Raw genomic sequence first — 23,858 nt, forward strand, 5'->3', positions numbered from 1 at the left:
TCCATTGTGAGCCACCATAAAATTACCACAGGTGTAAAGTATCTTCAGGCAAAGTTTTAGTTTTGTGAGACTTGTACATTTTTTAATCTAGTATGCAAAGCATTTCTACTTCTTATAAAACGTTTGGTGAAATTTATTCAAGTTTATTTACATGCGCAGAGCATCTGAAGGCTGATTGAGGTAAATGGACTGCAAAATGGCTGAGAAAGAGAACAAACAGACAAGGGAAATAAAAAACTACACAAAACAGGATAAATCTGATGAAAACTTTAACAAGGTGATCAATCAGTGGCACTCGTCATTAAAATTATAAGCGAGCAGGATAGCTTTACGTGGTTCTGATTCATCCATCTTGCTCATGTCAGACTGCATCACAGATGAATACACAATCAATTGAGATCTGCTCCTTCGGCTGCAAATTACATTATGGCACCTTAATAACCGGATATGGAGTAATCAAGTGGGAAAGTCAAACCACTGAAGTTGACTAATGAGTTTCAGTGCTTTTTTTTTAATGTGTGTGATTTTAAAGGCCAGATTTATTGCTGGTTAGCAAAGCACAGCGATGCATGTAGCTCCACTAACAGAGCTAAAGGTTCTCATATCTTTTTCATTGAAAGACAAATGATACCCTGCGTAATCATTCGAGTGTAACACTAATTTTTTTTTGTTTGGTTGGTTTTTTGAAACTGTACTGCTCCCATCTGCACTTCATGTTCCTGTACTGTTAGAATTATGCACAGTGAAATACTTGTAAAATGTTTGGCCATTAGCTGAAGCTGATCAATAACTGAAAAAATTTTACATGAATCTTACAGAAATTACTCTTAGTGCTCCGGTGCTGAACTGACTTTTCATCATTGTTTAATAGGATGTGATTTATGAATATAGATGCAGTGAAAGCCCTACATTCTCTCTTATTCCATTAATTATCCATAAGAGAAAAAAAAGTGTGCAGGAATGAATCATATACATTTACACTACCTATAGAGATGAAGCACTACAGAATTGCCCTTTCTATCATTCACATGTCTAGCTTTTACACATATCCACAGGTAGTGGTGCTCCTGACAGACCCTTAAGAGGCAGCAAAAGAGTATTATTAAATTCGGAAGATATAGGTATTGTACATGCAAATTGTTTGAAATGTCAAAATGTTTTTCAACTTGGTTTCATTTTTCTCTATCTACTGTACACTATATGACCAAAAGTATGTGAATGGCCCAAACATTTTGAAGTAAGTTTGGTGTGGAAGAACGCCAGTGCTGACCACAATCCAACCAAACACCTCTGGCATAAACTGAATCAGTGACTGTGCCCAAGATCTGTGCTTCCAACATCAGTGCCTGAAATCACTAATGCTCTTGTGGCTGAATGAGCAAATCCATAAAGCCTCACTCTAAAATCTAGTGGAAAGCCTTTTCAGATGAGTGGAGGTTATTATAAGAGCAGAAGGGGACTGTTTTCACTTCTTACAAAATCCCATTTGCAGGCTGAACATCCCTCTACAATGTCAGATATTAATGTGATTAGTACAATTTCCTTTAGTCGTATTGTTAACCACTTCGTATCACCTAGCTGGAAAAAGGATAGAAAGTAAGAGATTGAAAGGGGGATAGTAATCAGAGAGGAGTTAGGGCTCAGACTGAAAGTCTTTGGTCAAGCTTATTGCATCTTAGGCTGACGGTGATGATAGTTTTCCTTTTATCAGCTCTCCTTATCTTGGAAGAGTAGATGAGAGAAGCCACAGCAAGCTAATATGATTTCATAGTAGACTGTGACGTCTAATTAAGAAGCAGAAGTAACCGTCTGTAGGTTATTATATCACAATATTACATGAGAAGGTGACCTAAACAGCTTCAAGCTGTAGCCATAGTTCATTCCACTGATTGGTGTAGAAAGAACCTGAGGCAAATTGATACTCATAGCTTGTATAATCTCATCTCTGTTATTATAGGCTGTTGAAAGAGATGCTGCTTCCTTGCTAAGCACTGCAGTCTTGTATCTACATATAGCACAGAGTCTCTGAGTCATCATTACACTCCAGCTTATATATTCAGGTCTACAGGTTCAGGTGTTTTTCAACACCAGGCACGCCTCTGTTGAGACTTCAGTCAGTACAATCCCTATTACTATTACTCTTTATCGCCTTTTATGACTCACCTGAAAACAATTTTTTCCCCTAAACCTTTCAGTTGCACACTTTTACTCAACACTCTTTTAGTTAACTGTCCCTTTTTTATCCAACGGTGACATCAAGCGTGAAAAATATGCTATAAAATAAAAGGAATTACTATTATTATTCATTTACCCATGAAATGAAATATGAATGGACTAATGAACTGCATTGCTGTGCCAGGGTTTTTGCTTCCTTGATTAACACAAATTAGATTAAGCAGTAGGATGTTTTGATGGAAGTGGGATTAACTAAAGTTGAACCTTGTGGCAAAAAAACTCTTTTTTGAATAATTAATCTGTCTGGAGAAGTTATCTAGATCTATTATTTATAATACTCTTTATCTTATCTATTATTTGCCACAGCTTGTAGTTCCAGAGCATCTCTTAATGACAAAGACAAGTACACAAATGGACTGCAAGTTAGCCAATTAGTTATCTATCTGTTTAAACATTTTACACACTGTAGAATTATGAAAGTGCTGCCAAAACAAAACACAAGGCCAGGGAGCTGTTACACTGCACCTGAACATGTACACTGTCAAAGCACTTGGTCAAGTGTCTGTTGGTAATGTGTGTGAAATATATGCAGTGGCAAACACATGTGTGTTTTGCAAGACTGATGCAAACAACTTGCTGCTGTTTAGATTGGACCACAGAAAAGGCACTGTGTGTTGACAAAGAAATTAGTGTATTACAGTCGGATGGAGAGGGTTATATAAGAAATAGTCTTCGAAATGGCATGCTGTTGTGGGAAAACAACCCAAGGCAAAGTTCATAAAGGCCTCTGTCATTGCGTTTACATAAATATATTGAACAGAGTGCTTGTGTAGCAATATTCCTGGCAATAGTCTTCTTAAAATGTTTGTAAACTGATAATGGAAAGAAAGTTGATGCTGTAGAAATGTACCAAAACCAGTCAATAACAATTAGACAGTTGATGTGAGGGACAGTGGGAAAGTATTTCCTTTGACATTAGATGCTCAGCTCACACACATTGAGTACACAGTGCACAATATAAGTGTGTATATTTAATTCTGTAGTTATTTTGTATTATCGGTTTTATATTATCGGTTTGTAGATACCCAAGCAAAGTCAGGAAGTGTAACTATAAGGACTCTTAAAAATGCTAACAGAACAGGTGAAGTAATGTGATCTGAAAGACGTGCTGTCATGGTATACTGTGTTTTTATGTCCCTTTTTGTCAGTGTTATATTACCTAGTTAATTTTCTAACTGTGTAGCCTACTGTGGATTAGCTATTTGATCAAAGTGTATGCATCAATCCTTGTCAGAAATTGAACTGAAAACATACCTTTTCTCTCAAAACATTCATCTCTCTCCTATTTTTGAAAAATGACCTTGAGTCTAGTAAAGGTATTATTAAGTGAAACACGAGTCATGGACTAATAAACTGCAATCATGTGCTGTTGTTTCTGGTTACCTTTGATTTAATTATGTTCTGTGTGAAAGCAGTAGTATGCATGCAGTGAGACATTTTCTAGATGTGCCAGGTTGTGAGCATCCTTGACTGCTTAATGTACTTTATATCTCCACTGGTGGGCATAGGGGTTCTTAAAAAAGCCACCGTGATTGCCTGAAAACATGTCTTCCTGCTGTCGGTAGGGCCTGATACAACACTGTATACAAAAGAAACTCCAGCAGAGCAGAAAAGCAAGGGAAAAAAAACTTTGCAAAACAGGCAGAGAAATAAAAGCCAAAGAAAGACTTCTGGGTAAACATGAAATATGTTGGCTTTTAAGAAAATTACAAAGGGTATATGAGACAAGCAATCAAAGGTGCACAGAGCTAAATAAAATAATCTAATGGTTCTTACAGTCTCAGAGCGGAGATGATTTTCCCCCTTTGCCAGAAATAGGCCTATTTGAAATGCACTTAAAAGTATTTAAAACATATACTTTATGCCTCAGTGCCTCTGCTCTCTCTCTCTCTCTCTCTCTCATTATATAAGGTGCATCAACAATATATTTTATTCAATAAATAAGATATTTTTGTTGTCCTAAATTAAATTTACATTACATCTGTGCATTGTGGCATGAAGATTTCTATCATGACCGAGGCTGTGTGAAACAGCACATTCGATGTTGCCCACATCATCATTACTGTTACATCCCCTTTTTTCCTAGACACTAACAATCATTTTGTACACAATACACGTCCAGTTAGAGACTATGGTTAATTACCTAGCCATTTATCATTGTCTGATGGACTATTATAACACCAAGACCACTGATTCATCCACACAAGCATTAGTGTAGTGTAGCACTGATGTCAGGGGTTAACGGCCTGGCACATGGTCAGCATTCTAGGTCAACCCAAAGGTGTTCAGTAGTGCTGAAGTCAGGGCTCTGCAGACGTCTCTGTTTTTTCTGCTTCATCCTTGGTAAAACATCTTCATGGACCTCAAATTGTGTGCAGACATTACACACACTCTTACTTCCAGTAAAGGGAAATCCTAATGCTACAGCATTCAAAGACATCATATGCAGCTGTGTGCTTCCGACCTAGAGACAGCAGCATGAAGAAGTGGCTATGGGTGTGATGGTCAGGTGTTCAGATACTTTTGTCCATGACAAATGAAATGACCACTGAGCAAAGGTACATGTAGCTAGTATGACGTCACCACTCGCGAATGCATATTATTTGCACCTGCGTTAATATATACTTCGAAGTAAAAAAAAAAGATATTAGTGAGTATTACTGAAGGATTAAGTGAAGATCAGCTTATATGCACGATAAACAAAAACCCCACAGCGTTACACTGAGAAGTAATTTGCCGCTATATGTCCGGGGCACGCGCGCTCTGACTTGCATCGTTGCTATGATACGGGTCTTGGTAACAAGCACAAGAAACCAGTATCTGTTAGTTCGCCGGTTAGCTTTTCAACTTTAAGTCTGTAAAAAATTACATTTGCTTAGATTAACTACACAGGTTAATACTAGCAAAATAAATTCTAGTTGTTTGTGCTTGTGTTAAATGTCGTTCTCGTACTTTCTGCTTCGAAACAGTGGAATAGTTCATTATATCCAGTTAGCTAGTGTGAATGTCGGACAGCTGTACTAGCTAACTGTAGCAGGTCTCGCGCGAAATAATGGACCTTCAGATACGACAATATTTAAAACTTTCACAGGATAAAGACGGTAATAATGGTTCATTTTTTTTCATAATAGTATTTATGTTTGTAATTTTCCGCGTTAGGAGCTCTTATCTGCAAGTTCACTGCTCATGCAGCGAAGTTATTGTGACACTTTATAATTAATATCTCCCTGTCTTGCAGATGCTGTAGCTCTGAGGAAGGCTTATGCCACAATGAAGGACGCAGATACTCGGTGTTTCCTCCCTGAGCTGTTTGTGCTGTGTGCAGAGCAGGCTCTTAGGGTAAGCACTTCACAACCTCCTATTATTATTCCTTTAAAGCAACCATCAATCCAGCTTCAAAATAGTCATTTGTGCAATATATAATATCCTCCAAGCACCTAGACCTCTCTAAGCTACTCTCTTTTGGTCACCTTTGTACCAAGATGCATGCTTTTTTTTCAGTTTCGAGATTATTCCTACACAGACAAAGCAATGTGATCATCTGTATCTGTAAAGTAAAGGACCACTTTTGATAGATACTGACCACTGCAGACCAGGAACACCCCACAAGAGCTGCATTTTTGGAGATGCTCTGATCCAGTCATCTAGCCATACGCCTTATGCTTGCCCATTTTTCCTGCTTCTAACACATTAACTTTCAACATCAATGTTCACTTGATGCCTAATATATCCCACTCACTAACAGGGGCCATGGCGAGGAGATAATCAGTGTTATTCACCTCACCTGTCAGTGCTCATAATGTTATGCCTGATCAGTGTACATGTGACAAATAAAGGCAACATAACTTAAACTTAAGGTCTACCACTGCTAACATATTACATGGACCATTCTCAGCATAATAGTGACACTAGTGTGGTAGTGGCATTGGAGTATGCTTCACGCAAACATAAGTGCATTTTGGTGCAGCAATGTTGCTGAGAAAAAAAAAGAACCCTCAATGTAATTGCTAAGGGTGAGTAAATTTCCAGTGTGGTCAAAAGGTAGCACTAATTAAGGATTAGAGGATGATTAATTGTGACAAATTATGTGTGGAAAAATATGAGCTGGATAGTATGTGCAGCTTGTGCCACTGCTGTGTTGGGAATGATACACTACTGAGCTAATAGCAGTAAGCAGTGCTCTGGGGGTGGACTTTTCCACTGATGCATTGAGGAGAGGTAATTTAACAAATTGTGCACAGTATTAGATGGACAATAGTCACTTGAATACATACATAACTATTTGGTGTGAGTGTATACGTCAGGATGCCCTATGTAATAACTGTGAGTGATAGTGTGTCATAGGGCATCCTAACATATACATCTATTATATGTCACAGGGCATCCTGACATATACAACTATATATAACTGTTGAGTGGAATATCGGGCTTTAGAAAATTAAGAATCACTCGCTGACATGAACCCAAAATAAAAGTTGCTGAAAACAATGTGAAAGATACAGAAATGAACAGAGTGAGTATTACCTATCTATTAAATAAATAAAAGCATGAAATTATTCTCCATATATATTAAACATGACTTCATCCACTTTACATGTCAAATTGAGCCAGCAAAATCAAATAAGCACATGTAGTGTTATCAAATATTGTTATTACGCATATTTGGTACACTCAGGCAAGATGTTCATAACAGAAAGTGAGTTCTGGTATGTGGTTTATGTGCAAACATTTTTTTCCCTTTATGATTTTCCCGTTATGAAATTTTTTTATACTTTTTCATACGCTGTCTTATCTGTAACTGCTGTGTTATACAGACATGCTTTCTCTGAATGTGTGTGCTGCAGCTCTCAGTTTGAAAGAGATTTGTTTGATAATTGTGAAGCACCAAAGACTTGTACTCTGAGACACTGGAGCTCTTTATCTGCAAAATGGCTGAAACATCTTTAATCTGCAATGGAGAAGTTTTGAATTAAGTGCAGATCTCTACTGCAATAATGCAGTACTCCCAACCAGGCAGAAAATGACAACAGGATCATGGTGTGCTTTGGAGTGATAAAACAGGCAAAGATGATTGGTCACACGCCTTTTCTAAATTGTGCTGTGATTTTATTGTACCAATTATCCTACCATGGCAACAAGTATTGTAATAATACACAGAACCAATAGAGAACTTCTCAGTATCATAAAAGAGAATAAAAATAAGCTGTAGCTCACAGACATCATACCTTTTCTGACTTTTTAATAAAAAATAAGTGATCATACAATTTTGCAGACATAAACTATAATCTGTTACTGTAAGAGATCTCTTACAGGAACCTACTGATCACTGATAATAAGAGAACAAACTATTTTAATATATCAAAACAAAGCATAATTGCTGTTAAAGCCTTAAAATCTAAAAGCACATACAGTATACATTCATATACATATAATATGCTATATTTCTCTCCCACTATCATAAATCACATGCTCAAGGGACATTTTAATGTAGGGTTGTGTGAAATATTCATCATCTGGACTCGCTGAGTGTATTTGGTTGTGTTTGTGTGTGTTGCCGTTTCAGCTGGGATGTAAGGAGATCACAGAGGACTGCCTAATGATGTACTTTGAGAGCAAACCCCCACCTAATCAGTTTCTATGCCGTGCATACTTCTGCCAGGCTCAGATGAACTCACCATGCACTATTGCCTCTGTGGTAAGTATCCATGCTTCCTGGATTCATTAGAGGCCTTATAGACACTTATGGGTAACATTATATAAGGAGCATATGCGTCATAGATCATGAGGGTGTAGTTTTTCTTAGTGCATGCTTAGGCACCATAGATTGTTATATTATATAGAAGCAACATTCTCGTTTCTCTGTGTTCTATTTCCAGGAGGACATGGAGAGAGCTGTGGCATACTATTTGAAGGCTATAGAAATATCTAAAGACAAGCCGAGGTAGGCTGCGTAGGTAGCAGGAGAATGGAACGGTACTTTTCCATCTCTTTGCTTTATTTTAATAATCAAGTTTAAATTAATTGCTTAAGAGTGAGACGAAATAATGTGCCATTTCTCCAGTAGTGTATCACAAAAAAACTGCTATCCTGTCTGATCTCAAAAGTAGCAAGGTTAGTTATTTTTGGACATCATCTTAGAAAGGCGAAAAAATAAACAGCCTGCTCCAAACCCTGTAATAGCCAAGATAAATTAAATATATTATATTTAAAAAAAAAAAAAGCTAAAAAGTCTAATAATCAGCCAGAGTAACATCATAACACATAATCCCATTACAATGTTATAACACACAATGTGTTATAATCTGGAGTGAGCCTTCAGTGGTTAGTGAAGGATGAGGTACACTTAAAGAAAAATAGGTTTGATATGATCTATTCTAATGCCACAACCATTTTTCCTGCACATCACATTGATAGTCTGCAATATCTATGTAATCATTTTTTAACTACATATACTGCAATAATACAAATAGGCAACCCCAAGTTTAATGTGTTATATGAGAGAATAAAATGAGTTGTAGGTCACAGATTCTTTTCTCAAGGTGTGTTTTTTTTCCAAATAAAATTGAGATGCAGACATTAGACCCCTAGCGGTTAAATTAGCTCTCGAATAGAGTCTTCAACTGCCCTTTCGGTTTGATGATTCTCCTTTGTACCCATAATAATTGCTTTGATTTCAATGGAAACTGGTCACTAAGCTGCCTAAGCTTTTGGGCATCATTGCAAGGCTGACGTCCATTTGCCTTTTGCGACGTCTTTGATCCGTGGACAGAGCATGGTGTAAATTGAGATGTACTGAGAAATCAGACAGCAGCACTCATGAGAGAGCAGCAGCACTGAATAATTAAACTAGGCTCAGTTTCCCCAAAGCACTGCTGTGTTAAGATAATCTTAACTGCTAGAAAGTGTTCAAAGTGCTTCTCACTCGGCCATGTTTTCAGACAACGCGCCCTGAATATTTTACCCCCATACATGCTTTACCATCTCTTCTTCCTCTGTTCCATTCTCTCAAACACTCAGCACAACAAATTCCCTTTTTTTTTTTGCATTAAAAATATAAGTTTACAATTACAGTATTCATCAGATGCACTGATACAGAGCCACTCACAGAAGTTTTTAAAACTTTGTAATCTCCATCAAAAACACATAGGTCAGTGTCCCAGAGCAGATCGAAAATGCTGCCTTTGTCGTTTTTAATGTTGCACAATTAACTCTTTCTTTCTTTCTTTCTTTCTTTCTTTCTTTCTTTCTTTCTTTCTTTCTCTCTCTCTCTCTTCTCCCCTCCCCCTCACTCATGCAGATACCATTTTCTAGTCTACAATGCTTCTGTTCTGTACCTTCAGACAGTGCGAGCTTTCCTGCGGCCTGGCTGGCGGCAGTACTTGGTCTCCTCCCTCACACAGGTGCTCAGTGCTCTGGAGGAAGTAGTCGAACCTGACTATACCTGGCGGGCTGAACTGATGATGTAATATGAGCTTTAGATGTTTTATCATTAGTTTTTTTTGCTGAGCAATCTTAGTGGCATGTATTGAGGCTCCCTTTACAAATACCTTGTTTTTATGTTCAGACTCCTTGTGGAGTGCCTGGTGGATGCTGGTAAAAAGAACGATGCTGCTGATTTTTCAAAGGTCACCTCTGATTTTATAGAGCAGCACACACCCGATCTGTATCCCCGAATTTTCTCCATACAGGTAAATCATTTGTTCTCCCCGCTGGTCAATTGCACTGTTTATTACATTCTGCCCACACAGCTGAGCACCCCTGACTGTATTGGTCACAGTAATATGCTCCCAAACGAGACCTGTATTATTTCCTTTTTCATCCTATATTTTTCACTGTGTCCATTCAGGTGTGTTGCAGATGTTATAATCGCTATTATGTGCTGATATTTTGTTTGACATGATTCACAGGTTCACCATGATCTTATAGACGTCTCCATGATTTTACCTAAAGCAAGTCCAAAATTACTTGCCATCTATAAACTGCAGAAGCTTAAAAAGTGAGTTGACTGATTCCACTGCATTCATTGTTTTTTTTTCCCTTGGTTGTAACTGTTATGAATACAAAAAGTGTGTATTATATGCCTCTGATATTAAGGTAGATATTTCTATCTTATATAGCATTCTGTTTGATGAATCTGTAGGGACAGATCTCATTTGTGCTTGTTATTGTTCGTCTGTTTAAATTATATTTCTATGAGTCTTGCATTGTTTTTCACTTTCGTGTAGGGATGCCCTCAAAAGCTGTAGTTGTATTTACACATCTTCTGTAGTGAAATTTGCCTTAAGGCAAAATGGTGATGTGCATGAATTATGCTGTATTGTTTTAGTTAGGGTTGTTTTTGTTTTTCTTCTTCTTCTTCTTCTTCTTCTTGTTTTTCTTTACTAAAAGTGATCATACAGACCAAACTGTAGATTTTAAAGACATGAAACTAGGTAGGACATGGTATTCCTTCCTTCTACTCAGGCAAGAGAGACAAAACTATTTAGCCAAATGGTGATGCAATAGTGAATTAGTTTACACTTTGGCTCATAACTCTAATACTTAAATATCCTATAGTGGATTTTTTTGCAGCTCATTCCTAACCCTTTCAGACCCTGTGTCCAACCCCTAACTTAATATGGGCAAGCTTCATGACTCACACAACACAGCCATGGCTCACCTACTGAACAAGAGGAGGAGTTAGCACACTTTTCACCTTTAAAATGATATTTTATGTCCATGGTAGCTTTATCAATTTGCACTGTTTATAATTTTAACAGTATCAAGTGATAATATTTAAAGTCAATTTGAAAACAATTCAAAGTTGTAGAGCACAGGATTTTTTTTAAAGTTTAATGTCCATCTCAGTGGACATCAGGTCTTAAGAGTAATCATAAGGAATATCATTGTTTTGTACTAGGATGGCATGGTTGGGACATTTGTGGACATATTTTATAGCTAAAATGATCTGAAAATATGTTTGTCATTTTTAAATAGCTAATATTAATTTACTATACAGTAAATTAATTAGAGTATACCTCAAATACTGATGAACCTCTGATAAACCATCTGATTATAACTGCTTGGATTCAGGAGATGATGAGACAAAAGAGCAAGATAGGTGAGATACAATTTTGCTTAGCAATCACAGCATGTTCAGACAAATGCTGCATTAAATATATTGTATAATGAGATGAAAAATGTTTGTTCAGCAGGGTATAGATATATAAGTAATTTTTATTATCCAATATAGGGGATGTCAGGGATGAGGCAGTACCACTAATAGGGCAAGAGGTTGTTGTTGAGACATGAAAATGAAAAAAAGATGATCAAAAATAGACCAGAATTCCTTAACTGCAGTTACAAATGTAGTAGTGCAACATAAGGTTTAGTTTTAAAACTTTTAAGAGTTTAAAAAATTTTTAAAAATTTTTATTTTTACAACAATTATATGAGTAATCAGCTGGCGACCACTTGTTCTCCTGGGTTACCTGTTAAATATTATTGTTTGATTGTTAAATATGATTGTTTGTAAGTAATCACATAAAAAGCCTGACATCTTGCAATAGCATTTTTACCTTAAGTTTCAAGTTTATGCTCCAGAAATTAAAAAAAACAAACCAACAAATTCTGTTCAAATGGCATTATTTTACGTCTGTTATTAACCATCGTCCATTGCAGTGGACATTTTAAAAAGCAATTATAAAAATTTTATATTTTAATTTTTTTTTCTGACTCTTGTTTTTAGGTGTATTCCAGGTAGGAAAATAATATTCTTTTATTTTTTTCATCATTGGAACATAATTCAGGTCTGAAAGGGCTAATAAGCAAAAAAGCCTCAAGAATAATTTAGCTCCATCCACTTAGATATTTTTTTTGCTTATTTGCATAATATGCCAAACATTTTTAAGAAGTTGTCCTAGAATTTGTCTCATATTGTCACAATAATGGTGTCAAACTACTTGGCCTCAATAATTATCAAAAGCCTGATGATATGTAACAATGTGTATGTGTGTGTGTGTGTGTGCATGCATCACCAAGAAAAGTGAGAGATAGGATCATGCACTCACTTAGCATTTTTATGAATTTTTATGCATTCATGCAGTTATCTAATCAGCCAGTTGTGTGACAGCACTTCACTTCAACCATCAGAATGTTGTGGCATGATTGTTGGTGCAATGGACAACAATCTCTTGTTTACTCAGTATGATGCTATAAATGAAAATCATCTAATGAACAGCAGTTATGTGAACTTGCCGATTAGAGACTCTGCTGAAGGGTTTGAGCTAACAGAAAGACTACTTGTGGTGAGCAGAAAATTGTCTCAGAATGGTTCTCTCAAAACAGAACAGGGACTGCAGTGGGCACTGGCTCACAAAAATCTAATCTAATCACTTTATTGTCACATCACCATCACCACACGTGAAGTGAGTGAAATTCTTGAGTGCAGCTCCAGACATTGCAGCAGAATATGGAATGAACAAATTTAAATACTACTATAAATATACGCTTTGGATAAGATAGATAGATAGATAGATAGATAGATAGATAGATAGATAGATACTTTATTCATCCCAAAGGAAAATTCACAAGCATAGTATACAAGCAGCATAGTAATGGCATATAATACGTTATTGTACAGTATACAGAACTTTATTGGCAGCTGAAGACTGGAAAAACATAGTTTAGTCTGATTAATCTCTATTTCACCAGTGGTAGGGTCATAAATTGGCTAAAACAGCATGAATCAATTTCAGATGAGATAATTATGTTTAACGGGGATGTGGTGCCTTTTATTGGACTTGACTAGACTGACCAATCAGAACGCGCGGTTCTGAGAGTACTGTTCTGTGTTCAGACATGTTTTGAAAATACTAAGATATTTAGCGGTTGGTTATTTTACTTATCTTTATATTGTGCGTGCAAATTAAGTGAGTACGACTGCTTCATTGTTGTTTGACTATATTAATGCATAATATGGAAATGTTATGATACATGCGGCTATGCATTTGGTGCCAGTATGGTTGTAACAGGTTGTAACGGTTATGTACGTTTATTTACATTTATAGTTAACAAATATAAGGATAAAAGAACGTAGTGTGTTTGTATGACTTTTATGATATTGCATATTTATTTATATTTTGCATTTATTATATATATTTTGCATTTATTTGTATTTATTTAATGTATAGCTGCGCGTTTTCTTTTGGGCATGCGCACTGGGTCAACCACGCAGTTAGCACGTGAAGGCCTCATGTTAGAGCTCGTGCGTGTTTATCTGATCACTCAGTGTGCACGTGCATTCTAGAGAGAGCACACTAAAGTTTGCTTAGTTTATTAACTCATATTTGGCTGAAATAGGCAGACTGTACTGATTGAAAAAAACAAAAACAAAATGCACACATTGTTCATTAGTAAACCAAAAAATATGAGGCCTTTATTTCATTTTTGATGTTACCATAAAGCCATGATCCGGGATTACCCATATGCAATAACTTCTTTTGTCCAAGTTTCCAAATTTTAGTCCTGCTGTTTTTAAACCATTTTTTTTACATCCTAGTTAAATGTTTGACTAAAATTCTGACCTTTACTAAGGTAAAACCACGTTCTGTATCTGCCTCAAATTGTGAGTTTGATCACTGATCCAATCTCATAGTTCTTTAAAGTAGATCAGAATCTGTAACATCAACTCTATTCTCCTATATAATCTTTTTTTTTTTTTTCCACATGAAGCAAAACATGAATCAAATGTTCCTGTACAGAACACACACGCCTGTTTGGATTGTAAATCATCTGGATATAAAGATTACATGGAGTCATAATGTACTCTTTCAGACAATGAATTCAAAAACAATTCATGTTACAGATTTCTGTAAGGAAGGGGTTATTCAGTGTTATTATTACTTCTCAGGTTTATCTAACTAAAATTTGTTGTACTACAATGGAAGCTACCATTACCAAATTTAAATATTTTATCTGTGGTTACTTTAGTGTTCTATGCACATTGGTGAGAACTAGCTACCTGTTGTACACCTCTGCAGCTTGTGCGTATATTTTAATTTGTAATTTAATCTAATGTAATTTAATCTCTGCTTATCCAGTACCGCCGTGAATGAAGGCAGAAAGGAGTCTGATGAACTGAGGGAGATTTTTTTCTTGCTGACTGATTCATCCCAAACCCAATCATCTGCCTCTAATAGTTTTAGTCCTGACCCAGATCACAGTCCTCAAATATCATTGCCTGGCAGGTAAATCAGTTATACAATGACTATTCATGATTAATGTAAACATATTTATACAATTTATACATGTAAACAGTATGTTTAGGCTGTATCTGTGATCAATACCTTTTATGGCAGGATTGAGCTCCTTTTGGAGTTGGCCTTCCTGTCTCTACATTTGAAAGCACAGTTCATGGCGGAGGAATGTATAAAGATGCTAAAGACCATTGATGAGATTGTGAGTGGACTGACTGCTCCTTATTCTTGTAATTTCCCTAAATAGTTACTCATTGCATGTGGTTTCAATAAAGTAGTTAACAAGATATAAAAAAGAAAGTGCATGGGTTTTCTTTTCACTGCAGGCTGTTTGGCAGCGTATCATGGTGGAGTGTGTTGAGTGTGAACTGGCCCTTAATAAACAGAATGGCAACATTGAGGACTACACCAAAAGCAGTGTGGAGGTACTAGTATTTTATTCTATATAGTATAAACCGGTGAGTTAATTAGCTTCATGTGGTGTTACATTGTGGCTTAATGATAAACTTCTGTGGTGTTCCAGTGGAAAATGTGTTTATATATGCAAACCATGCTTGGAAAGACTGATATATAACTGAATCATAGGTATGTTTTACTGTGCACTCTGCTCAAGGCTGGTCCAGTAAATTTAGATAACACCAGAATCCTTCCCTCTTTCCTTGACCCTCTTTCCTTCCCACATCACTACCTACTTTCCAATGTTTTTTTAATCCCTGCATCCCCTATAGATGCACTTTCATCATGTGACCAGACTGACTGAGATTAGTTTGCAAGCCTAACTCAAACTCATACTTAAACACACTATAAGCAGCAGGGTATAATATCCAGAAAAATCTTTTTTTTCTGACATTTAATATGCATGCATATATGGGCATAAAACTCTTGTAAAACGGAATATATTTTATATCTAAACAAAAATGTGAGATTGCATAGGCTTATGGGGGTTAAATTGTATAGAGTATGAAGGAGCAGGCAGACAAATAACAGCAGGCAAGATTAAGGTCAAAAGCAGGCTAGTTGCAAAAAGAGTAAACTGTGCTAGGGCACTGTATGAATACCAGGAAACTTGCAAAGTCACGTAACCAGAACCGTGAGCACAGGAGCAGTAAACATGGCTTGGCACAGTCAGGTGGTTAAACACAATAATTTGCACCAAAGAGAGAATCACAAGGGTTTAAGTATACAAACAGGTGAGAGTAATTGGGGACCATGGGGGAGACAAATAATGACAGTAAAAGTGAAAAACAGGGAATGACTCAGAACAAAAATACTAAACAAAGAAACACTCTGTAGCATTATATGTTTTTACATGCATGTTTTACACGTATGTGCAGTATTACATGTTTTATTTTTGGACTAAAATGATATGTACATACACACAATGAGATAATCTGTATTATTTTTATTATTAACTCTCTCTATTTAACCAACTCTGTGTAGTGTTCAGCCTAGATGTACTTTCTGTTCTCAGGCCCAGTTACGTGTAGTAAGCCGTTTAGAAGCATTGCTCCTCAGGGCAGTGAGAGAGGGAGATGCTGAGGTGACACAGAGTGTGTGTGCTGCTCTGTGGAACAGCTGCTTACCTCTGCTCCAACATAATCTCCGGAAGAACCTTAAAAGCCCTCTACTCACCCTTTCACAAGCCCTAGAAAACATGAATAGGTTTGTGTGTGTGTGTATTTGTTATGTTAATACACTTTTTAAAATTCTATTACACTGTTTTTATCATTGGCCTATATATTAAAATTATTAGATAAAATGTTCAGTACTTGTTAAATGTGTGTGTGTGTCCAGCATGTTGCTGGACATGCGGTGTCAGATCCATGCTGAGCTGGCTGCTATAGAGGAGGAAGCAGAGAGGTTAGAGCCTGCAGCACGGCACCTCCAAGCAGCCCTGGTCCTGGATGAGAGGGGCCAGTTACAACAGCGTCTGTCCTTCTCTCTTCACCTGATTCAGCTGCGCGGCAATCTTTACAGAACTCCCACACGCAGAGAAGACCAAGCAGCCACGCTCATTCAACAGGTCTGATTACTTGCATACTGCACAATTTTATTTATAAAGCCTTGTGTAACCCGATGAGTTTCAGTGTATATACATTCAACAGTAATGACCAAACAATATAATTGGTGCTAGAATTTTCACTATTGTACTTTTAGGGATTTTATTTATTGGTTTGTTTGCTTTTTTTTTTTTGTTTTAATTGTATTTTTTTGCATTTGAAGACAAAAGAGCGGCTGGGTAATGAGCCAGCAAAGAAATGGCGCCACACACTGGTTAGTGCTGGTATTGCTTTGGCACCTGAAACTTTCCAGATGGTCCTGGATGCAGACAGCACAGCTAAAGGTATTATTGTTTCATTATGTTAATCTTTTGATGTTTTGGCATTGGAATGTCTGTGGGTGGTAGTCGACATGGCAGTTAACAAGCACTTTACAAATGCTTATATGCACCACTCATATTGCTATGGGCATTTTTTTCTCCACATCCAACCTACATCTTACAGCTCTGTGGCAAATGGATACCTCTGATTGATCTTTCCTCATCCTGTTCCTGTGTCTGACAGTGATAGTACACAGTGTGAATATTGAGTAGGCTGAAGTTTGCAAGCACATAAGCAAAATTTGAAAACAGAACTAGTACATGACAAAGAAATTATATAATATAGTATAGGGCCATGCTCTGGGGCATCACCTCATCGTTGATTATTTTTCATTAACAGCGCATCCTCATACCTTTATTTGTTATTTTGCTGTGGTTTTTAGATTATGAGGTTTAACATCTTTCTTTTTTACAATTTGGCTTCTACGCAATTTTTTGTTTTCTTTTTCATGTTTGATATTCAGTGTCGGGTAGCAGACTACAGGACAATGTGGAACAACTTGCTGCTAAAGCCAGGCACTACAGGACCTGTGTACAAAAAGTAGAATGTCATCTTGCCAGGCCGGAGGGAGACACAAATGACAGAGAGAGGTATAGGTATATCTGAGCTTATCTGTTTCCTTGCAGATTTGCTCCCAAGATATCAGATGTCACTGTGAAATTTGACTTGTAGTTGAATCTGTGTTCTTAACTTAAAACCTCACAGGAACGTTGAAAAAGGTTTCAAGGATTATGTGGTGAGGACATGTAAGGCAGCACTGTCTGATTTACAGGAATCCATGAGGAGCTCATTAGGAGGGCCAGCACCAGAATAAGTTCTACACAGAAAGAGGGAGAGAGAGAACGTGCCATTAAAAAGTAGCTTGGTCAAGAGAGCACTAATTATTTATGTAACCCAACCTAGCTGTCTAACTAAATGTATGCATGTTTATCGATAGGTTATTATATTTAACAGACACTAAGACTATAATAAAACTTTTTTTGTAAATTGAAAAAAATATATTATAAAACCTAGTGAGGAAAAAAAACTCAGAAGGTAACTGAAAAGAAGAGGTAAATGATTTCCATTTTGACTTTTCAGTGCGTAGTTCACATGAAAATCAAGATTGCTGTGCGTGAGTGTGCTGTGAGAATTTTGAAAGCCCATGCCTAACAATAACACACTAATGATAACTCACTGTTGTTCCTGTATTCAACTTTAGCTAAAAATAATTGAAGTGCTCATTTCTATGGTATGTTAAAAAGTCACGTGGATAGTCAAAAATACATCTACAGAGTGTACATATGCATTAGCTTATTCAAGCAATATTCAGTGTGCTTAAATACTATAATTGTTTTGGCTAGTGTTTTACATGTGATATGTCTTCATCTGGGTTCTAAAATTTTGTACCATGTCCCCAAAATCTAAAATATCGGTGGGTGGATTGGCTACTTTAAATTGCTCCTAGGGGTGACTGAGTTTGTAAATGTGTGTGTGTATGGTGCTCTTTAATGGGCTGTGTGTTATCACTGGGAAAAAAAAGATAAAAACACCCTGTTACTTGCCTCCAGTGTTGATATAGTCTTCTCTTGTATTTCTGCAATTCTCCATGGCAGGATGAGACTGTGGGTGTCCCTAGTCAAGGCTGCAAGGAAAGAGGAATTGTGGGATGTATGCAGGGCAGCTTGCCGATTCTGTCTGCTTTATGATGATGGGAGATGGACAGTCAAGTGTAAGAGTGTTTACATTAATCTAAATATGTTTTCTAATGGAATCATTATGGGTCTTCACTGGTCTCTGTCACTAGTATATTCAAATGGATTAATACTCGATCTATTGAGTGATCTATATGGAAAACATTTTAAATTTATACACTTAAAGACATCCTTTATATTGCACCCTCCAGGGCTAATTGATTAATGGCAATCATTACAGTACACTGTGCATTATTCATTAATTGTTACTGCAGACAGATTAAAATGAGCTGGAATGCATAGATGGTTGCAACTAAAAGGGGCGCCTGGATTTTATATGTATGTATTATGTACATATCTATTGTGTGTGTTTGTGTGTGTGTGTGTGTGTGTGTGTGCATTCTTATGACCTAAGGTAAACAAATGTACAAGGAAGAGAGTGGAGAGCGAGAGCTGCTGCGTCTACTGGCTGAGGTCCACTTTATCAATGCTGAGGTAAAACAGACACTCAGAACTTGAGAACGTATCTTTGCCAGTAATGTTCATGTTTTACATAATTCACACAAATCTTTCCGTCTATGAGTGGTAGTAAACCAGAATGCATACATTTGCAGTTGCCTTTGTGTAGCCTTTGTACACTTCAGCTACACACAGCACAACATATAAGTTCCATGTACAATGGACTTAGTGGAACTTACATTCCAAAATGTTTATCACTTGCATCATATGATCTGTATATCTCAATTTGCAATTGAGACAAATGGCTAACAGCTTGTTTCTGAATCAGTCCAATCACCAGATATTTCACCTTTTTGCCACTGTTATTACTTCACTGTGCTAATGTTATAATCAAGATCAGTCCCCTTAGCACACCGGCCTGCTTCCAAGTCATCTAAGGCTGCTGAAGACACAATGATTTTTTTTTTGGTACCTAGGCTGCAGACATTTTCAGAATTAAAATGAGATTATGACAAACTTTTATAACTAAGACCAAGTTAATCCTGTTATTACTGTGTGTAGTGTCTTCAGATATAAATCAGTAAAAGTCTGAACTAAAGAATGAGCTGGCATGAGTGTGGGGCGACATTATTAACACTGTCTAGGACCCCTGGGCTTCGGTCTGCAATCAAGTCTCTTGAGACATTTAAGGGAATGAAAAGAGAAAAAAGAAAAGCAACAACCTTAACAAAAAGAGAGAGCAGTTTCTTTTTGTTCTCTGTCAAAATGTTTCTTTTGTTTTCTGAGAGGATGGTATTATCAAAAGGCATTCTACTAATTTGATGAAGATGCCAGGTGTTGGAAGTGCAGGGATTGAATTCCCATCTCTTATTCACTCACTTCACTTTGATGCTTTGTCACTTTGTGTTCGAGTACAGCCCACAGTCACTGCAGCTCCCTATTACCAGCTCATGTAGAAACCAAAGCATAGGTTACAGTCAATTTTACTGTCAATAGTAATGCTTCGGGTATTTCAGGGCTTCACTGTGTTGGATCTGAATGTTTATGTTATTATAACACATGATTTTCATCCATATCTGAACCCACCATATCTGCCATATCTGATTTCTACGGTGGGCAAGACGTGCAGAACAAAATAACAAAATTAGAAAACAAAATAAGAAATCCAAAAACACAATAACAAATCCAGAAAGAAAATAGATCAGAAAACAAAATAAAACCGAAAACACAATGACAATTTAGACAGAACGGAAAAGGTAAGTATAGTTTGTGAATGGAATTCTTACCGCTGATTGGAAGAGACATCTGTCACTCAAGATATACAAGAAGTACAGCTGGCTGCAGCAGTAGAAAGCTGATTTGTGTGAATATGAACGCAGCTCTGCTCTTATAACGCTCCCTACATCATTTAATCTGGAATAGGTCTTCCAAACATACCTGTTTCCTTTAGGTATGTTTTTAGACATCGGAAACTTTAATCTTTATGCCGTGATACACCATCAGTATATCCAAAATCACGGCATATAAACGTCCTTCCTCAAAGTAGTGTTGAATGACTTCCATTTTCTTATTAAGATAAATATATATGTTTGTTATTTTCTTTATAAGATTTAAAGTTTGAAAAAAAATTATTAAAGTTGCACACATGTACAAGAAATAAAGTTAGATACACAATTTCCTACTTCTTGTATATCTTGTGACAGATGTCTCGTCCAATTAGCGGTAAGAATTTCATTTGTAAACTATATCTACTTTTTCTGTTTTTTTTTTTCCGATCTCCAATTTGTTATTTGTAGATCGTGTAGATTTTCGTATTCGTAGATTTCTCTTTACCTAAAACAATAAACATCTGTTATGATCACCGTAGTTCCACAGTTGTAAAATAAATGCTCTTTGCCACTTGTTTTAAGTACGTTGTTTTGTGTGTCTTAGGCAACTATTCATAAACTCCGCTCTGAGGGAGTAGAACTCAATGACTCTCCTGTCCCACCTGTTAAGAGAGGCGTACCCACACTGGATACCCACACTGAGAATGACCCTCAGTGGACTCTTTACAGGTACACACAAATAATATTACATCAAAGGGTTAAACTTGGCCTAGTGCTGATATTCGGTATAACAGCAATGGACTGTTTATCACTCGTCTGTGTGTGCTAAATAAAATTCCAATTAATAATAGTTCATTACATTGAAATTGTTACTACTCTACAGGCAGTAACTCTGCTCAGTGCAGCTGTTGCTTTTTTGGAAACTTTCCACTGATGGAGCAAAAATAAACAAACTATTTGGATATATTGTTTTTAATATTAATTCTTTTTAATAGAACTGTAGAAATGCAATATCACACTCGTAATCACACGTACTGAAAATTGGGGAGGCAGCACCATGCATAAACTTATACAGATAGAAGAGCTTCAGTTTATGTTCACATCGACCATAAGAATGGGTAAAAAAAATGTTATCCTCAGCTTGCAAGGACGGAAGCTTATGTGGTCTTCTGCTGTTGCAACTAATCCGCCTCAAGGTTTGATGTGTTGTGTGTTCAGTGTTGCTTATTTCTGCTGCTTATTTTAGCTACTATAGACTCTGTGTCACCCCAGACCAGTCTGGAAATTCTCATCAACAAGGTGTTACAGCCTGAAGACCCTTCACACAGTATTTTACGTTTTTCAAAACATTCTGTGTACACTCTAGAGACTGATGTGAAAATCAAAGCAGATCAGGTACCCACTACAATGTAATGGGTAAGGTCACAGAGATATTTATTTTTTCTCTAAAGAAAAATTAGATTTTTCATTCTGTATTTGATGTGAACATTAATGAATCTCTTGACCCATGAGAGTGTGATCGGTTGATTAGATAACTGCATGAAAGTGTAGGTGTACTGAATTTCCAAATAAAGTGGACAGTGAGTGTAATATTCACAAATGCACAACTTTCGTTGTTAATGGAATATGATAACGTTTAATAATATTTAAACATATAAAATTTGTGCAGCTTCACAAGCATCTCTGTTCACATAGCTATCTCATCATGTTACGTGTTCAGTCTATTTCACGCTCAAATCGAAATCTAAGAAGGGAAGCTGGTGTGCCCTATCCTACACCACAGCATGCATTTAATGGTATTTTCAGTTTCAATCCAAAGGGGACAGCAGTCCCAAACAGGCTCTTGCTCACACTTACAAAACAAAGCCCACAAACAAACCTGTCAACGTGACAAAGAAGGAGGTTACTTGAATATTCAGTACCGTCAAGCTCCTATTACAGACTATTTGCATTATACTATGCTTTCTCAACTCTTTTGGCATGTATGAGCTGTGAAAACTACAGGATTTTGTGTTCCAGTCAGTATCTATATCCCCCCTGTTCTTTTTCTGTCTTTGTTTTCTTTCTCACTTTTTGAGTCCACAGTGACTGGATTCAAGAGATGTCAGTCTATGCAACAACTAGTTTCTTGCGAGGTGCAGAACTCGGGGCAGAGCTGCAGGAGCCGTGGCTGGTGGTTAATGCTGCTGTTTACCTGTGGAACTATAATAACCACGTTCTTGCCACAGAGGGTCAAGACAAGCTTGTACAAACATTCAGCCAATTGGTGGAGCTACTCAGACAGACAGGCCATGAGGGGTGAGGCTTCCATTGAGGGGTGAATCTTATAATAATTTCTTTCCTGAAAACGTACAGTCAGTTGATTGCATTGAATTTGTTGCCTTAGGGAAGTGGTGCTGCTTGTCCTGCTGTGTGATACTGTCGCACAGGGTATTATCCAGCCTTGGTGTAGGACATCTGGACATACAAGTCATAAGGAAAAGCAGCCTCAGGCTGACAAGACTAAGAAAAATGCAAAGAAAGGAATGGAGAAATCAGTCTCCACTCAGGCTGTTGCACTGGAGGCAGCTGGTGTACATGACATTAAGAAGGCTCTGCAGGTGATACATTGTTAGTGTTTACACACTCAAAATCTTTGATTTTTACCAGCAATTTTACATTATTTAAATTTACAGCCTTCACAAGGTATTGTACCGGGATAACACACATTCAACACACACACACAGCTCTGTTCAGCCCTGTTAGAAAGGATGTGACCTATACAAATCCCACATTCAGTAGATTTATTGGAATTTATCTCTAAAGTCTAGATAATCCCATCATAAACATTCACATCCCATACTGACTATCTTTTACTTTATAAAGAATTTTGCTGGCATGAATAGCAACTTCCACAGTTTCCAGATATTGACTTCAGGCTTTGCTCTTACTATTTCTTCACTGTGCATTTTAAACCAAATGCAGCTATAGAACTATAACTATGGAACTGTAATAGGTGTTTATAAAGGACTAGAAGCAATCAATACTTAGCTGATTAAATGTCAGTGAGATTGTTCTTTTCTGAGCTCTAAAGAGGATAAAGCAGTTTACTGCTTTCTGGCTAGTATCTAACTGCCTAACCCTAAACCTTAAATATTTGCCTGACCTCCTCACACCACCCCACTGCTGCACTCCTTCTACTGGCTTCCGGTAGCTGTATGCATCAGATTTAAAACTCTGATGCCGGCCTACAAAGCCAAAAACTGAACAGCATCCTCTTACCTCAAAGCTCATGATGTTTCCTGCACTGCACCATGCTCCATCAGATCTTCAGACCTTCTAGCACTGCTCGACTGGTATCACTAGGTGCGTTTACATGGACACTTGTAATCCGATCGTAACAGGACTAGAAGCACAATCAGATTAAAAAAGTGTCATGTTAACACGTCAATTGGATGGAATTTGTCACATCCGATTAAAATTTCAATCGGATGGTAAGTGGTGGTTTAAACCATTTTTAGTCCGATCGAGAGGACATGTAAACACTTAATCGGATGGAATATGTTC

At 37.0% G+C, this 23,858-nt stretch overlaps 1 protein-coding gene across 4 annotated transcripts in view; it reads left to right on the top strand.

Annotated features, from left to right (window-relative positions):
* The first annotated feature begins 5,028 nt into the window (after positions 1 to 5,028).
* Positions 5,029 to 23,858, top strand: part of LOC131351237 (cilia- and flagella-associated protein 46) — a 60,180-nt gene continuing 41,350 nt past the window's right edge. For 3 of the 4 annotated variants that reach the window (XR_009204353.1, XM_058386561.1, XM_058386562.1), the window contains exons 1-19: positions 5,029 to 5,336; positions 5,474 to 5,574; positions 7,799 to 7,930; positions 8,112 to 8,176; positions 9,533 to 9,697; positions 9,800 to 9,923; positions 10,143 to 10,231; positions 14,316 to 14,462; positions 14,574 to 14,673; positions 14,798 to 14,896; positions 15,943 to 16,133; positions 16,266 to 16,494; positions 16,695 to 16,815; positions 17,316 to 17,442; positions 18,448 to 18,563; positions 18,941 to 19,020; positions 20,917 to 21,041; positions 22,398 to 22,610; positions 22,699 to 22,912. Coding sequence is in view for 3 of the 4 variants with exons in the window: in XM_058386561.1 (XP_058242544.1) it covers positions 5,288 to 5,336; positions 5,474 to 5,574; positions 7,799 to 7,930; positions 8,112 to 8,176; positions 9,533 to 9,697; positions 9,800 to 9,923; positions 10,143 to 10,231; positions 14,316 to 14,462; positions 14,574 to 14,673; positions 14,798 to 14,896; positions 15,943 to 16,133; positions 16,266 to 16,494; positions 16,695 to 16,815; positions 17,316 to 17,442; positions 18,448 to 18,563; positions 18,941 to 19,020; positions 20,917 to 21,041; positions 22,398 to 22,610; positions 22,699 to 22,912 (2,487 nt within the window). In the remaining variant the exon portion in view is untranslated. Of the gene's footprint in view, positions 5,337 to 5,473; positions 5,575 to 7,798; positions 7,931 to 8,111; positions 8,177 to 9,532; positions 9,698 to 9,799; positions 9,924 to 10,142; positions 10,232 to 13,035; positions 13,146 to 14,315; positions 14,463 to 14,573; positions 14,674 to 14,797; positions 14,897 to 15,942; positions 16,134 to 16,265; positions 16,495 to 16,694; positions 16,816 to 17,315; positions 17,443 to 18,447; positions 18,564 to 18,940; positions 19,021 to 20,916; positions 21,042 to 22,397; positions 22,611 to 22,698; positions 22,913 to 23,858 lie in introns of those variants that run through there. The other variant, XM_058386563.1, reaches the window with a different exon arrangement.

Source organism: Hemibagrus wyckioides, linkage group LG03 (genome assembly GCF_019097595.1).
Source record: "Hemibagrus wyckioides isolate EC202008001 linkage group LG03, SWU_Hwy_1.0, whole genome shotgun sequence".
Lineage (NCBI taxonomy): Eukaryota > Metazoa > Chordata > Actinopteri > Siluriformes > Bagridae > Hemibagrus > Hemibagrus wyckioides.